General features: G+C 23.7%; 1 protein-coding gene and 1 long non-coding RNA gene across 2 annotated transcripts in view; one reads left to right on the top strand and one right to left on the bottom strand.

Moving 5' to 3' along the window:
- LOC126895721 (neurobeachin) overlaps positions 1-18257 on the top strand; it is a 154682-nt gene that overhangs the window by 43941 nt on the left and 92484 nt on the right. The window contains exon 2 of the mRNA XM_050667917.1: positions 15517-15621. Coding sequence (XP_050523874.1) covers positions 15517-15621 — 105 coding nt within the window. The remainder of the gene's footprint in view (positions 1-15516; positions 15622-18257) is intronic.
- On the bottom strand, positions 4487-11131 carry LOC126895722 (uncharacterized). Its single transcript, XR_007701701.1, has 5 exons — positions 10797-11131; positions 10639-10720; positions 6642-6748; positions 5207-5285; positions 4487-4875 (listed from the first exon to the last, which is right to left on the bottom strand). It is a non-coding gene; the product is annotated as an uncharacterized LOC126895722 (long non-coding RNA).

Genomic DNA, 18257 nt, shown 5'->3' with positions numbered 1-18257 from the left:
CTGAATTATATTTATTATAATTTCTGATTGTAGAAATAACGAATTAATCATAATAATTTACTGTGATATGGAGCCTATTAAAATGGCAAAATAAAATTCACCTTAAAAACAATTATGCAGTTTCACCAGAAAAATTAATGTTATTGTTGTGAAGCCTGAATACTGGCGATATTTCAATGGATCGATTATCCTTAACAAAAGGAATTAATTAATTTTTTTTGTTCGTTATAAAACTTTAAAACATTCACTTTTGACGAATGACTTTTACATTTTCACAGAATTCCAAACCTACTTAAAATTATTTCTCAAGTTACTCCCTTTATTTGACTCTTGACAGTTTAAGTTCAATAAACTTGATCTGTTTTAAGACACATAATGAGCTGAGGACAAAAATTTAATTTTATCTCTCTTTAAACACCATGATTCATTTATAAATCAATACTATTCTCTTACAGTCTAAGGAACTGACATTTTTTTTACTAGTATGCAATAAAAAAACATTGAAACCAAAATTAACGTTTTAATTAGAAAATAATCAAATTAAGTTAATGTATTAAAGTATACATTAAATGAAGTAAATAATGTTTTTTAAATCCGTCTTAAAACTTTCCTAATTAAAAACAAAAAGAAGTAAAAATTGCTTTAACTTATTGTGGATTACGATTTACTATAGTATGTCTAAAAAACTAGTTTAAGTAAAAAGTTTTTATTTGATTGTAATTGACACTATTAATATAAGATACATAAAGTGATATGCTAACTATATCTTACGCAATATATTTAAGAGTATGAGATAAAATGTGATTTCCTTTTTAAAGAAATTATATGTATCCTACCTGTTGTAATTAACACGAAAAACAGTTCTATCCCCTATCCTTTTTCCTTAAAGTAGTATTAATTTTAGTTTTTTTAATGGAAACTTATGTGTATAACTAGTTAATAAATAAAAAAATTACTGATTGAAAAAACTTTTGAATCAATATTTCTTAGAAAATTAACACTTAAAATAAATGATGGAAAAGAAGGGCGGGTCTGAATATTTATTTTTATTTCTGAACTGGTTTTCTCATCCCAACAGTATTTAAAAATACTTATATTTTTTATAATAACGAATTAGTAGATAGTTTATAGTTATCAAATAGTAATTTTTTATTTTTAAGTTAGTTAAACACGTATGTTATCACTTAAAAAACAGAAGATGGTACAATTTTTAGAGGAAAAAAGAGGGGATAGAACAATTTTTTTCTTATTATTTAAAGTTTCTGAGATACTTTACGTAATTAATAACTGTATAGATGGAAATCGGAGACTTAGAGGTACTTACTTAGACCCCTAAGGTATAAACCTGAGAAATACTTCACGATTGATATATTGGAAAAAATATTTATCTAAAAAAACTAAAACATAAATTATATTAAGTATTATTTTTATTTTATCGAAAGATCTACTAGTTCATTAAATTCTAACGAGCCTGAATACTAATTTTTATATAACTAATAATTAATAATGTCATTTAATTTTGATTTTTAAAAATTATAAGAGTCGTGTATTATGAAGTTCTGATTACTACATAAATAAGTGAAACATTTACTGTATAGATTAGCTTTAGCTAAAACTAATCTGTACGTGTTTACATGACATAATACAAGTACCGTAATGTAATAACTTTGTTCAAATTTTTATTGCATTTATCTTTAAATATAATAGGGTAGAGTATTGTTCCTTGGTCTCATTTAAATAACTCCTAAAATTAAACAAAAAAAAATATTCAAAATCGAGATAGTATATGACTTGTAGACAATCTCGATTTTTAATATTTTTTTAGTCAAATATAAAAATATATATGTTGCAAATTTAAACAAATAATGTTGACGTCCCTATAAGATATTCAGTTTAACCGAAAAAGTGATTAATAATTGATAAACCTAGAATAATATGTAACTAAATAAGCCAAAAATAATAATATTTATTTTGATAGTAATTGAATGCGTTAACTTAAGGTGTTTTGTCATTTGCAGTACGTACTAACGTCGAAAATGATTTTTATTTATAACTTTTTTTAGAATATCTATTATAAAAAAATTCTATAAGAGAAGAAAAAAATTATCTATAGTTAGTAATTTTTTTATTTTGTATTGGTCTCTTTTACCTATACGTGGTTTTTGTATAATGTAATCAATGAATACATAAAAAACTATAAACTTCTTAAAAGCATAGATTTTATATGTTTGTAATACATCTATAAATTATATATTACTAAACATTTGTCGGGAAAAATTATTTTTAATATAATGAAAATCCTACAAATCGGCTGGTATAGTTGAATAGGCATACTTAAAAATACCTTTATAAACCGAAAATTGTTTTGATTTCGTTCATATTTCCCTACTTTTATGAATATTTATAATTCTTTTGTTTGACTATAAAATCCTATTTAAAGATTTTTAGATCATTGTATTTTATGAATTTTCAAGCAATCCTCAATTTTTCTTTTAACCGATGTATTAATAATTTCTTTTATTAACTTTATACTTTAAAATTATTTCACCTAATTAATTTTTTGTTGCCCGTGTTAAAATTACGTTTTATGAAATTGTGTCATTGTATTGTGTTCTGTTTATTTGGCGTTTAGTCAATTTTTAGAAATGATTTTAACCTTAAGTACTATTTTGAGATAGTATAAAAATTGCAATTAACATCAATTTGCTTAAAATGCACGTCAATAATTTGTTTAAATGATATTCGTCATAGTTAAATGCCTTTGATAGCTGGCCAAGCTTTACAGTTACGTCTCATTACTTATTAAAATAATTTTTAGCACTCAAATAGTGACGCTGCAGATATAACGAATAATTTTAAACGACGACTTCACGATTGTATAATTAGTATAGATATTTATTATAACACAACGCGTTGATACATATATTTTATTTTAAATAATAAGTAACTGTATTAACGTCTCGTTACATTTGAATATTAGAATTATTGTAATTTTCTGTGCTCAACTTATTCATCTTTTATGTTCGCCCTTTCATACTAGCAAAAATTAGGGAAGTGTAATTAAGCTGACTTGTTTTCAATCGTTGTATCATTTATAATCAGTTTGCATTAAAATGAACATCATAATGATATTTATACTGGCAAACTTGTTAATTAAATTTAATCTCGTGTAATGAAATTTGAGTAATAAGTAATTCATGCACTATAACTATAAGTCATACGATTCCTAACTAAATCGTTTTTCTATTTTTATAATTTGCTATACACAATTTTCATTTATGAAGTTAAAATGAAATTGTTTACAATACTCTGTTATGAAATGTGCGTAATCAGGAAAAATATCTAGTTTATAGTACTGTTTGTTAAAGTTGTGTATCAAGATGAAGGTTGTTTGTTGGTAACAAAGTTTTAAGCCAACGTCAACTAAATTTCATTTATAAACGATATAAGATTTATATCATTATTTTTAACTAGAAAAATAACGATCACTATGGCTAATAATAGTATTACAGTTATATTTTTATCGTTTGTCAATGTGTTTTTTATATGTCTAAACAATTATAAAAGAATTAAAGTTTTCGTTAAAAATCAAACACAATGTAAAAATATGATTATAATTCAAATCGATTTTTTTTTGTCTTGTTTGATAAGTGTATAATTTAACAAGTATTAAATGTTTATTTAGTTGATTTTTCATCTAAGTTGAATAGCTTGATGTAAAATTTGTTATTTTTTTTTTATTTTTTTGGACTTCTATTATTGAATTATTTTCTGAAGCCCAAGGGAATTGTTTGCACATGAACCACTAAACAAATATATTGTCAAAACGAATCAGAAAATAAATTGGAATGTCATTGTATGTAAACTTGAGTATATTAGAATACCCGTAGAGGTGTGTATATATGCCTCTTAAAATCTTTAAATAAATACTCGTCTTTTTAACACAATCAAGAATTTTAAATAATTTTTTTATTTAACACGCATTGTTTTCAACAGCTTCATAACAAGTACATTACAATTATTTAATAAAAGACTGAGTAGAAATAACGTGCTATGTTTCAATTCATAATTTTTTTTTTAAGAAAAACAATTTAAGTGTCTCAACAAATTTAGCGAATGCGCCAGGTTCTGTGTGTTAACAGTTATTATGAGTGTTTAGAGCATTCTGGTATATTCATGATTTTAAAAATATATCAGTGTTTTTCGATACAACAATATTCTGCAAAAAAGAAATTGAAGTCCAACAATTCGCTACATAGCAACTTATACATGAATATGTATAGTATGAAATGATATTTTTACTATCAACAAAATATGAAATGAAACAACTTAAATGTTGCATTTTATTTATAAAATTGTTTTATTACTTATTAACATATTATTCAATATACATAATATTATAAGCGAGGGAAAATAATTTGTGTAGTGGTTGTGTTTTATGATAATTTCATACAAAAGTGTCTTCTGTTTTGTGTGCTCTGCTCTACTCGTCATATTATCGTTGATGATCCGCATTGAAAATGTTTTGTTTTCCGAATTTTTTTTTTTTTGACGTATATTGATGACAAATGTCTTCTTGTAATGTATGAATGATACTTGTATTAATAATATAACATCTCGAGCATCATGTGAATACCACAAATATTTAATATTATAACATAACCGTGTTACACGCACAAAACATACGCGTTACATAAAATTAAAATTTTCTAACGAACGATTCTGAAGTTTTTACGGTATTTCTTATCTCTATTTCATTGTGTACATCGCCAATGACAATTGGCGGATCATTATCATTTAGTTGATCGCTGCATGTTGACACCAACTTAACGACGTGTAATAATGCACGTGTTTTTTTTTACATCTCACTGTGTGCTGCATAGACAAGTGTACCATTACAATTATACTTATATAGATAAGATTTATTTTTAATATTAACTGGACAACAAGATAAAAATTAAAAACGTATTTTTCAGATAATTTTATTTTTCAAAATCTGACGCTGGTTGTTTGTCAGTATTTTAACGTATAACTTATATTTGCCATAGAAATAAAATACCTTAATTATTATTGAACTAAAAAAAAATCAATTAGCTCAAAATATGTTTAATTTATAATACCATTTCTACAGTTCAATCAATATTTTTAATTTTTATTTCTTGTTTTCTTATTACCTATTTTATTTATTTAAAATATAAAAACCTACTTGCTTGGCAGATTTGACTTATTAAACCTGTTATTAATTTTGGAATGTGCTATAGTTTTATCGAATTAAAGTTTGAAATCTGTAAATCAGTATTCATTCAGTATTTGTGACGCTTAATTACAACTAAAGGGTTGGATTGGTGAGTTCTGAACCAAAGGGTTTAGTAGAAAATTGCATTACCCTTTATTAGTTTTCCCGTTTGGTACACACCTCGCGCTTTTTGCTGCATAGCACGAAGAAAAACGAATATACTTATAATATATTATAATGAAATCAAAATCGACCTTTGGTCGTTTTGCACTTTTCATTGAATTGATTATTGTATATAGATAAGGCTAATGCTATTTGTCGAGTCTTTGTTCTCGGAAACAAATATAAGCAAATTAACTTTTCTCAATCCATTTCATTTTTTTTTTTTTACAAAAAGGAATTAGTTCAATTTTTCAATGCAATATTCTACTTAAGTTTATACCACATTTATTTTCTAATAGATAATTAATACCTATTATATCAATATACAGAATGATTTTTTTATCATAACCCACTCAGTTACTCACAAAATAAAAATAATTAAAAATTTTTTTTTCCTTTAATTACATATTATTCTTGAATTATCAACTATGTAGTACTTTTTAAATTCATTCCTTCTGCCTTGTAAGGGTGTGAACTTTATTTTTTTTCTTTTTATGGGAATACATATTTTGAATTTAATAAAATTTTTGAGTTTTAATTTTAATAATATATGGCATTTGAATTTTTAATACAACTTTATTTGTTTATTAAATATGAAAGTTTAAAAATTTTGAGTAAATATACGTGTACAATACTAGAGCGATTATAAATACTGGTAGTTAATTGTTTATTTCTCACGTTTATATTCACAGATGCGCAGGATTTATTATCAATGGTAGTAAGGTTCATTGTTGTGAGTTTATAAATACACCAATAAGCAATGAAGAAAGCATATCTATTGATAAAGTCATAATTGACAATGAACGCTCCGTTCTGTAATAGGAACGTCATAAAAAAAACTATTAGTTACCTGTATTTATAATCCCTACGCTATATATAAAGTGTTCAGTAAGAAAGGAAACGAGTTCCTATTGTTTTCATTGTTTGTAACAATTGACTTGTTTCCACACTTAGTGAATACTCTGTATATTAACATTTTATTTTGGTATAACACCTTATAAAGTAATTTTATATTGTTATTAAAATTAAATTTTTTCAATAATATTCTAAGTCTAATTAATTGTAAGTCTTAGAGTTATTTAGTTTTCGATGACGGTGTACAAATTTACAAGAACATTGAGAATAATACTGTTAAAGAGTAATGTAATTTGATCTAGGTTTTTTGCTCTCAACTTACATATCAAACACTGTGTTTGAAAATAGATTTTATTTCAAAATAATATATTTGAAAACAGTACATTACCTTAAGGTTATATTTCATCATATGTCCATCATTATTCTGTCAAAAGTAATGTAGTAATCTCATTAAAAGTTGATCGAACATTTTAATATTGTCTTGAAGTATAAAATCTTGTTATATTTTCCACATTTATTAAAAAAAGAATATTATTATTATAATAGCATATCGAAGTTCTTTATAGTTATATGTTTCTTTTGAATATATATTTTTTGAATAATGAAGGTTTCATNCATGAATATGTTTCTTTTGAATATATATTTTTTGAATAATGAAGGTTTCATCCTAACCGTTGTTTCAGTCTATTTCATATTTAGAGGTAAAAGATGGCTTACTATGCCAAGGTCTCTGAAAAGCCGTAATGCGCATATTATTTCCAAGATGTATGAGACTTAGTGTTGTATGGATACGATGCGGATTTACTACAATTTAATATTATATACGTAATAAGGGGTTGTCTTTAGATTATTTATAGCTATAATATGTAATACCTTCTCTTACAATAAACTTATCAAATGTTTACTTAAAGAAATTTTCAATCATCCTAAATTTTTGTACAGAATCATAATTGTTCAGAGTTGTTAATTTAACGAACGTATCATGTTGATAATTAATTTTTTTGGATTTCCTTTATATATAAACAGCTTTTATGTATATTAGTGTGTTTATTAAACACACTATTTATAACGAACTAATTTAAAAACTAATGTAGCATGAAGATATATAATGAAAATTATTAATTAATTTTGTTTAGAATGCGTAAAGTTATCACACTACAAATTAAATACTATTTAATAATAGTTAAGAAATACTGATATAAGTATAACAATACTAGATTTTTTTAATAATTCATGTACATTTAAACTTACCATTCAAGTAAAATTTGATAATTGGATTCTATTTTACCGGTTTTTATTTTTTTAAATAATTAAAGTCTGAAAATTGCATCTTTTTAAACGCTAAGATTTACATATAGCTGATTGCTAAGATTTCTTTTGAAATTATTTATTACGATATATACACAAACAAATAGTGATTTTATCGAATTTCAAGATTTCTCATAAGTTCCAATCAATCTAAATAGTACCGCTTTTAAACCTTCATGAAAATTTCTATTCAATTATGTTAATTTAAAAGTTGTTAGTTGAAATAAAAAAAAAACTCAGCACAGTAGAGTCGCGGCACAATTGGGACGTGGCATAGTTGGGTCAAGTATAATGATATCTGACAGTGATTAAAATCACTATCATAAAAAACGTTTCGATGCAATACTGTAGATAGTGTTTAATTTTCAAAAAAAATGCTTAAGAAATATTCTAAAAGCAAAATGAACTCCTATTTCCTTATTTATATCCTGATTACAAGTTTTATGATTTTATGATTTAGGTCTACAAATTACTTACAAAATGAGCCGATTAGAAGAATTTTAAATAGTGCCAATATGGACCCACATATGTTATCTTGTTAACCACTTCCTTTTTCTTATTTTATACTTTTAATGGTAATTTTTTTTTTTTTAATATTATTTCAAATATTCTATTGAATCGTTGTGAATTATATTTATACTGATATTATTTTATAAAACTGTTTAATAACCTGATATTGTAAAAAGGGCTAAGCCTGTTAAAATTATACATAAATAAATAAGTGTAATATATGAATAAATAAATAAATATCTATATATATTCATAATAAATAAATATGTAAAAGGAAATGGTTTTATTTAAAAAAAAGTATGTCGAATAATAGAGGTATATAAATAGTATTTATCATAAAAGGATTCTGTTGATCCATACACTTTTCAATAAGTTATAGCATTATAAAATTAAATATATAAAAAAGAATTTTTTAAAAAAAATCTTATTCTTTTTTTAACTTTGATGTTAGTTTTCATCATGAAAACAAACTAAAGTCTGAAATTTTTCTTTTTCATATTAAAGTATACTACATAAGCTTTAATTTAATATAAATATATAAGTGTCAGTATTTTTAGAACATCTTCAAAAATTAAGTTGAAAAATTTGTCATTGTGAATCTCCCCCTGTGGAGAGGTAAAGGGTCAAATATACAAAAAAAATATCTCAAATGATAGGTAAAGACATCATGCATCTATAAATTAAACATTTATGTTGATTTGGTCATTTTTGAAAAAGTTATGGCAGTTTTAAATAAAAAAAATTGAAAAATTATCGAAAATTAGTGATTTTTAAATATTTTAAATTGAAACTTTAAATGAAAAAGTTAAATTCTTGAGCAGAAGTTGCTATTTTGAAACTCCGTGGTGGTCTAATTTTTAAATAACTTATACCAAATAAAAGCAAAATGCTTAGAGTAATTATAAAAAAACAAAATTATTTTGTTTCATTAATTTTTAAAAAAGTTATGACAGTTTATAGAAAAAAATAAAAAAGTTGAAATTTAATTATTTTAAAAATCAAAACAATTTTAGGGTTATCTCCTATTTACGGGGAACGAGGGAAATTTTTTAAATTTTTAAGGGTAATATCTTATGATTTATGATCTTTTGACGTATTGTTGAAAGAAATCGATTCGGTTAGAGCTGAGAAAAAGTGGTAAAGACAAAAAAATAAAAAAAAACTCAGTAAAATTAATTTCTTCTCAGCATCGCATTGAAGCTAAAAGGTATGTTAAATAGTTCAACTTTTTATACAGGGTAGCCCACCACTCACGGACAACTTAAATAACTTTTGATCCATTTAATATTTTTAGTTGATTTTTTTTTTAAATGATAGTTATTCGTTAGGTCTATAGCTATATCTCAATAATTAATTTTTTTACATTTTATTAAAAATATTAATTATTTTTCAATTTTAAATAAAAAGTAAAAAAAAATCTAAGATAGCTATTTTGTAGAGTAGAATTTAAGAAAAATTTTAGTAAAAAAATGATATTTTTTTTAAATATATACTTTTGAATGAGAGTGATAAGTAATAATTGCCTTATCTAATTTCTTATCATGGTATTAATGCCAAGTTTGTAATGTATACACATTATCATCATATGTATACACAATAATCATGAAAAGATAGCGTTTTCTTCTGTCCTTTTCTCATTACGTATTTCAATGTTTAATAGCGTAAAATAATACATGAAAATTCAAAATTTCACAGACTTCAAAACGCTACAGAATATTTACTACTCAATATTAATAAGATATTTTTTTACTAAAATTTTTCTTAAATTGTACTCTACAAAATAGCTATCTTAGATTTTTTTTTTACATTTTATTTAAAATTTAAAAATAATTAATATTTTTAATAAAATGTAAAAAAATTAATTATCGAGATATAACTATAGACCTAACGTATAATTATTATTTAAAAAAAAATCAGCTAAAAATATTAACTGGATCAAAAGTTATTTAAGTTGTCAGTGAGTGGTGGGCCACTCTGTATATTTAAAAATATCCGCAATAACTTTAAGATTACAATTATAGTATAAATATGTTATTAAGAACATGTAATTTTAGATCGAAATTTTGCATGGATTATTGTTAAAATTTCGAAAATATGATTTTAATAATAATATACGAAAAAAATTTTTATATATGAAAGATTTTTTAATTACTAGTTTTTTACTAAAAAGTTACTAGCTCAAATCGTTGAAGTGATAGAAAAAATCTTATTGCAGATGATGAATTCATACGAAAAATTGATTTAGAAAAGTTATCCTCCTACTATGTGTTTAGTGCTGATGATAATAAATTTGTTCCCAATATACGCATATCCAATTTTTGAATATTTTTTATGACTCTTTGAGTTAAATATTTTTTATATTTTCTAGTTTTAAATTAATATTTTTAACTTTATGTAATGTTAATAACGGGTAATAAATTCTTATTATATTCTTATCTCTTTATTTATTATATTTATCTCTAACAATTAAAAAAATATAGTTTTGTTGACCATTATTAAATAAGAAAAACGGGAATTTAAAATTTTTTTTTTCTTTAATTGAAGAATTGAGTTTTTACAATACTTACGAAATTTATCTTGTCTATAATATGTATAAGCTGTTGATATTTAAATTTTATTGGCTGTAATTTTGCTTCTGAAAAACTTTTACTAAATTAAATAAACGTTATTTTTTAAATATAATTTAAACAGTATTATTATTATTAGTGTTGATCTTTTTACGTACAGCTTTTCATTGTGTTCTTTAAATGTTTCAAATCATTTTATTATTATGATTATTTTTAAAATAATTTTTTGTAAAAGAATCTTGACTCAAAATAATTAAGGTACTTAAAAGTTATAAATGAATTTTTGATGGTCGTAACTTTAAGCCTGAATCTTTAGTAGTCTTCTTACTATACTGACGATAAAATCCTTTTTGTATTATTTCATGTTGTAGTCAATAAATAATTTTTGAATATTCTTGTTGATTTTTATAGGTTTCTTAAAAAAAAATAAATTCTGTCTGACTAAAAAACGCAGTAATGTTATTTTTTAAGTTGTTAACTTATTAATGTCACTATAGTAATGTAAAATTCTGAATGTCGCTTTATTTTTTTGTTATCTTATTGAGAGGTGTTATCTTATTACCGGATAATAAATTTTAATAATGGTTTTATTAGCTTGGTAAATATGTCAAGTATATAACAAAGAGTCGTATGTGCACTTCAGCTGTTTGTGCATTAATTCCGTTCACATGTGATAAAATAATTTTTATGTTCGTAGATCTCCATCGTTATTATTCATAAACAAGGTAAAACGTACATGTTATTTTGTTTAAGCTTGAATTGCTTAAGTAAAGGAATTAACCTAAGTTAAATATGATGGGTGAATTTTAAACACATATTTTAGGTCTTTAAATTTGTAAATTCTGTTTTATTTATTATAATAGTTATAGATAACTATAATTAAAATTTTTAAATATGTGTTGGTTTAAGTTTATTGATAAAATTGATTATATTGCGCTAAATGAAATAGTATTTTGAAATTTACTCAGTTAATTTATTAATTTATTAGTGGTAAATTTACTATAGATATTTCTTCTTAATTTTAATATTATTGTGTGAATTTAGACGATTTCATTGTCCTTAGGAAATACTATACTATACTATTTCTAGTTTTTTTTCATTGCAAAAGTGCAAGTATTTACGTTTAACAGCTCATAACTCATTGACTATAACTTATTAATAATGAGATATAGTTTCATTGTAAACTCATAACCGTACTATTGTATGTATTATTTAAGTATTTTTTTTTTTTAAATAAACTGTTGCAAGTATCGTGAAAACCTGTTGTACGAAATCCGTCAAAAACTATAATGTCTTCTACCTTGTTCGCACGTTTTATTAAAGTTTCATTTCTCTTTGGCGATGCTTTTATGAATACATTTTGTATCTTTGACGGTAACATGAAAACTTTACGGGTAACTTTCACACTTGTATCATTTTGTTCATCTTGCCGACTTGTTTGTTTCTCTCGAGAATAATAACGGTGTTATTAAAGTAGAGTAACGTGTTGTGTGTGAGTTTAAATTGTATTTCGTGTTGTGTCGTGCCCACAAAAATTTTTATGGATTACGCAACATATACATTTTTTACTGTTAGTTAAAATCAAAGATTGAGGTTATGAAGACCAGTTTATTAGTTTTTATTATGGAAATTAACTTTAATTTTAACTAAAGTGAAAAAAGTGTCAATAACAAATTAACTCAATCAAGTTCTTGATGTTTTATCCTATCTAAACACGATAAACTACATGAAAATACTTTTTTTTATTGTGTATTTTAATATGGAGTACAACTTGCATTAAAAATATTCTAATGAAAATTGATAACTATATAAAAACGTTGTAAATGTTGAATACTGAATTATTTTAATAGCTTTGCGTATGGTAACTAATCATAATTTTGATGGGAATTCATAAGTTTTTTGATTAAAACATACCTTTTTAAGTAACCAAAAGTTTTTTTTACTTTTTTTTTTAATCACTTTTAATGTAATTGTTTTTTAAAAATATTTTTTGTTTTTTTTTTATCTAATTATTATGTTCAAATATACGCTAACAATTATTTATTTATATGTATTAATTTAATATCAATCTCTAAAATTTCAGGACTTTGATGAGTGTTTTTGTTTAGTATAGTTTTACTGGACTTGTGATGATTGAATAATATTTTGTTGTGAAGGAAAAAATTAAATCGTGCACTGTTAAATCTAACACAAATAAAAATAAGACATTTTGAATTCGTTGTTTGGGTAATATTGATACATTTTCATAGAAATAACCAATGCAAGACTTTTGTTTATATTTTAATGTTTCATAAATTTTCTTCTGTGATAATTCATTCGACTTTGCGGTACTTGTAACAAAAACAATAGATGAATACTTCATTTAATATAATAATTAAAACTAGAGATGTCAAGAGTCTGAACACATTCATTTTGTTGAGAATTTTAAAGTGGTTCAGGAGAAAAAGGCACTGAAATAGAACAAAAAAACCGCAACATTACACTACAACTTTGCAGTATACGTATTTCTTTTATTATATATCATTAATTGCGCAACAGTCAACACGGTGAAAATAAAGAAAAGAAATCTCTTATATTTTTAGCGTTTTATTAAGTTTTCTTATTTTTAATTAAATTTTGAAGCTGTTTAGATGTGTAAAAATGTTTAATTAAAATATATTTTAAATATCCGATATCATTAAATTTGATGCAACATTTTTATTAATACCAAATTAACAACAAATTTGTGTACAAATTAGTAATCTCATTATCATTTAATTTAGATATGTAAGTAAATTTTAAACGAAAATAGCTATATAGAATAACCTATAGTTGTACAAAACGTATTGCTTAAAGTCTATGCGTATTACATTAATGTTCAGTTATTTTTATTTTAAATTATTTAGTTCGACAAATTTAACAAAAATTTATATTGATCAAACCTATTTTAATGAAATATTTCTAAGACGTATCTGTTTATGAATACAAACTACTACTATTATATTACAATCTAATTCCTATTCAGTATTACGCGATAACGATATAGTTGATACCTAGTACTCGTGTAATACTTAGTGATGAGCCACACTCACACAATTCAAAGCCTTAACGAACGTTCATTGTTCGTGTACTATCTGCTAATAATGCCAATCAGCTTGCGTTTCATTTATTAAGTGTAACAGACCGCGATGTGTATTTTGTTCCAATTTTGAACAGAATTTTAACTAACTTAACTATTTTGTTTCATTATTCATCAATTATCGATAAAAAAATCTTATTTGTTGATAGTATAAAATCACATCCATACTTTTGATACGATTTATATTTACCTAAAATTAAACATATCAAAACCATTGACATAATATGGTTTTGAGGAACACAAAACGATACCATTTTTTTTTCCTATTCGATTACTATTATTTTTTTTGTGTTTGATTGGACATCTATTGTACGATGGCTGAAATGAATAATTATTAATAAAAAATATAAGGAATCTGCCAAATCTGGAGGGCACTAAGAATCACATGAACAAATGCCTTGCTAGTTGCGTCTTAATCAAAATGTTCAATGTATTCAATAAGGTAATAATGCAATATAAATGATATCTGGGTAGAGCTACATAATTGCTGTACTGAATTTCAATTTTGTTTTTACCAAATGTAACAATTTGTCATAGTTCTATTTTTTCGTGATTATATTATTATTTGTAAAAATCTATTTTCGTGAATTGTATTTCAAGCATTTATCTAAATTTCATGTAGAATAGTTACAAAATGAACTAAATTCAAAGTTATTTGTTACAGTGTTTCGTAAAGTTTCCAGGCTAAAATTGATTGGAAGTTAAACAACTATGTAGTGTTTCTCAACTCTCAAAGGAGCTTTAGCATGTGCACCTGAACACATACGTCTAGACGATACTATTATTGTTTATCTTTAGCTTCTATATTTTACTTTGGAGGATTTATAAATGTGAATTCATGCGTAAATAGTCCCTAATAAACAATATAATAAGGTGGCAGTTAGCAATTTGCGTGAACATTTTGAAGATGAAGGGAACCATTGGAAAGTTATTCGTATTATGTTTTGTAGTGTTTAGTATAGTAACAATACTTTATTGTGACATGGGTAATCGTTTTAAGTTAGAACTGATGTAAAAATTTAAAATTTACTTAAGTTTAAGATAATGTCTTATCATGAACTTCTTAATTTGTTTTTTATTAGAATCATTTTTCAATTTAAAACTTTTAAATGATTTTTTTATGTTTAGCGATGATTTTCAATATACTGTGTTAAAAAATATCATTATAGACAAAAAACACGGTTGGGATTATTTTTTTTTATTAATTTTATTGAATAAATTATCTTTTTAATGTAATATGTTAAATTTTACATGTTTCTCAGTTCATGAAAAATGACCCAATGTCATTAAAGTTTATAGTTTCAATGTATTTACATAATAATATTATGATATACATATTATAATGTTTTCTACTTAAGTTGGATACTGGTTTCTATAAACATTGTTCTCTATATATTCTTTTTACATACAAATTATGTCATGTAGAGTAAAATTGAATATTAAAATTTTAATTAAAATTTCGATTTAGCTTTCGTAATTTTTTTCTTATAACTTTATCTTATGCTTTCCTTAGTACAGAAAATAGTTATTAATCTGAAATTAAAATATATAAGCTCTATGAACTTAATATTTTTACAGCAGAAAATTGAAATTAGAATTTTCAAGACTTATTCCATGTAAAAATGTAATGTTTTTATAAAAAAAATGTTAAACCGATATTAACATTTACTATTTGTTGTATGCCAAAATTATTATTTATTTTATTTAATGTTTGTACATATATGTAAAACTAACCAGAACTTAATGTGATTCTGTTGTAGTTGGTTGGTGGCGAGTTCGATATGGAATTAAACTTTATTATTCAAGACGCACAAAACATAAGACATATGCTGGAGTTGTTGGATCATTGCCCTCCAAACTTACAGGTAAGAAAACTTGTTAGTTGGTACTGTTTATAGAATATAAATCAGCAGTTAGTAAATTCTTTATCATTTGTAATACTCTTATTTCGATAAACTTTATATTTGCACTAATGCTTCGATTAAATTTCGAAAAATAGAATGTTATTTAATTCCTTTCACTGTAAGAAACGAACTAAAATTTGCCTTAAATCTGTATGATATTTTTTTAATAAACATAATTATTTATTAATTTCACACACCAGTAGTGTAGTTTTAACGTATAGTATCGAAAATTTGTATGAAAATATAACATTTTATCAAAAATTAAGTTCGGGCATTTTTTTTAAGAATGCATTCTTAAGATTTTTCTTTTGCAATAATATTATGATATTATTGTAAAAATATAAAACCTTAAATATAGCGTTTAATTGTTGGATACATAATTAAATAGTAAATTTTAGTTTACATGGTTTTAAAAAGTATTAACTTGGTTTTAAAAATTAATAAATTAAATAAATTAATAAATCTCTATTGCTTCAAACAGAATTACATTTGAATTGTATACTTAATTATTTTGTAACAGTTGTAATACTGATTTAATTATTTTAATTGAATTGTGTATTAACCTGTAATTATTGTCTGGGAGTGATATTTTTGTAACTTAATTTACGTCTAAATAACTCATTCAATATTTAATTACTTTATCGAAATTATATTAAAATTTCTATAAAAATTAATAGTTAAAATATGAATTTTACATACCTCAGTAATAATATTTTTGATATTTTAACTTTTAACTTTTTTTTTATCGTTAGATTTTATAATTATTGAAATATTATTAGTTTAAAACATGAAATATTAATGCGCGGACAAATTGTTTCCATACGTTAAAATTATACTTAATTCGTAATATCTTCTTGTTTTATTTAAAAATAAATTAAATTATTAAAGATGTGATTAAAATTGACTAAAAATTACGCTGATTGCGTTTATGACGTTCCCAATTGTGAGATTTGATGCATTTAGTATTATTTTGATATTAAATGTTTATGTTTACTTGATTGTAAATATTAATTTATTTAGTTTAATTAATTTTAGCGAAGGTGAAAAGGTATTGATTTTATCATGATGAGTTTTTTCTTATGTCTATTCATTAAAATTCTCACCTATACTGGACCGTTTTTGTTGGTTTATGCGTCAAAATAACTCAATTTAAATCTAGTTGAACTTATCTACGTGAAAATTTGAAAAAATTGTCTCAATTTTAAGAACTCAAAAAAATATCTCAATATTACGTTACCGTAATAATATGGAATTTTTAAAATCTTATTTTTTCATTTCAAAACCTAAAGAAAAACAAGAAACACTGATCCTAATGAAATTTTAAACGAGTTCACTTGAGGCAAGTAGCTTTCTTTTGAATGATTTATAGAAATTCATTTAAAAACCTAAGTATAGAAAGGGTTTGAAAGAGACGCATATCAAACTATTTTCAACTTAATTTTTGAAAATGTTTTGGAAAGTGTGACAACTTTTAACCTATATTAAATTAATGCTTTTAAAATGTGCTTATTGTTCGAAAAAAAAATTAATTTTGTATTAATTTAAAAAAAAACATCCCGCGTATGTTTTCCTATGAGAAACCGATTGTCAAAGTAAAAAGTTTGGAATTTTACAAAAATAATAATTTATTTTGAATTAGGAAAATAATTTAACAATATTTGAGTGAAATTTTGATGTTATAAAAATATGTACATTTTTTGTGAAATATAACAGATTTTCATGTTTTATGATAGTAATGTTAATGACTCTCAGACATCTTATACTTGTCTAAACTATGCTGCGAACCCCCCGTGCTGTATTTTTTACCTACTGGTATTTTTTTTAATAATTATAAACTATAATTTATTATATAATTGTATGAAATAAATAATGATATTTGTATAAAATTTAATTATTTGTATAAATTAGTTAAAATAAATCAACTTTTGTTTACGTAAAATCGAAATTCTCAAAAATAATTCAACTGACTTTTATTTTATGATAATGAAACAAATTTAAGTAATATTAACCTTGTGGTTAAAAATTCGTACAAGTTCTTAAACTTTCGAATAAGGAATTATTAATTATCTCATTGATATCTATTATAATATCGTCCAATTTGTATATATGTTATTAATATTACCGATATACAAAATACTGTTAATATATGTGAACTTAGTTGGAAAACAGAATTACTGTCAAATCACCTTTACTACGCTTTCAACTTGCGAATGAATGAAAACTAACAATACCGATATAATATATAATAACGCTTTTCGTTTGATAAGCTCCTCAGAAGGCTCAAACCACTCGTTTACTTCTATCCTTACTGTTACAAATGTTTATTTACCGTTTCACTACTTGCAGATTTCATTCTGCTTATGTTTGGGTATAATATCTTTCATAGAAAACGATTTTTCATTTTGATGGACTTCCTCATTTTGAACTGAGCCTTTTCCAACCTTAAAGTTGTATTCATTACATAAATTCATGAAATATTCGTTTGATTGAAATTTAATTTCAGTTTTGGAATAGAAATGTCTATATGTTTTTATAAGTATTATTATATATATATATATATATATAATTAATTAGACAAAATCTAGACTAAATATTAT

This window comes from Daktulosphaira vitifoliae, unplaced genomic scaffold (assembly GCF_025091365.1).
Source record: "Daktulosphaira vitifoliae isolate Bord-2020 unplaced genomic scaffold, ASM2509136v1 Scaffold_1, whole genome shotgun sequence".
Lineage (NCBI taxonomy): Eukaryota > Metazoa > Arthropoda > Insecta > Hemiptera > Phylloxeridae > Daktulosphaira > Daktulosphaira vitifoliae.
The sequence above is the reverse complement of the archived record's forward strand: the minus strand, read 5'-3'. Positions and strand labels throughout refer to the sequence as shown.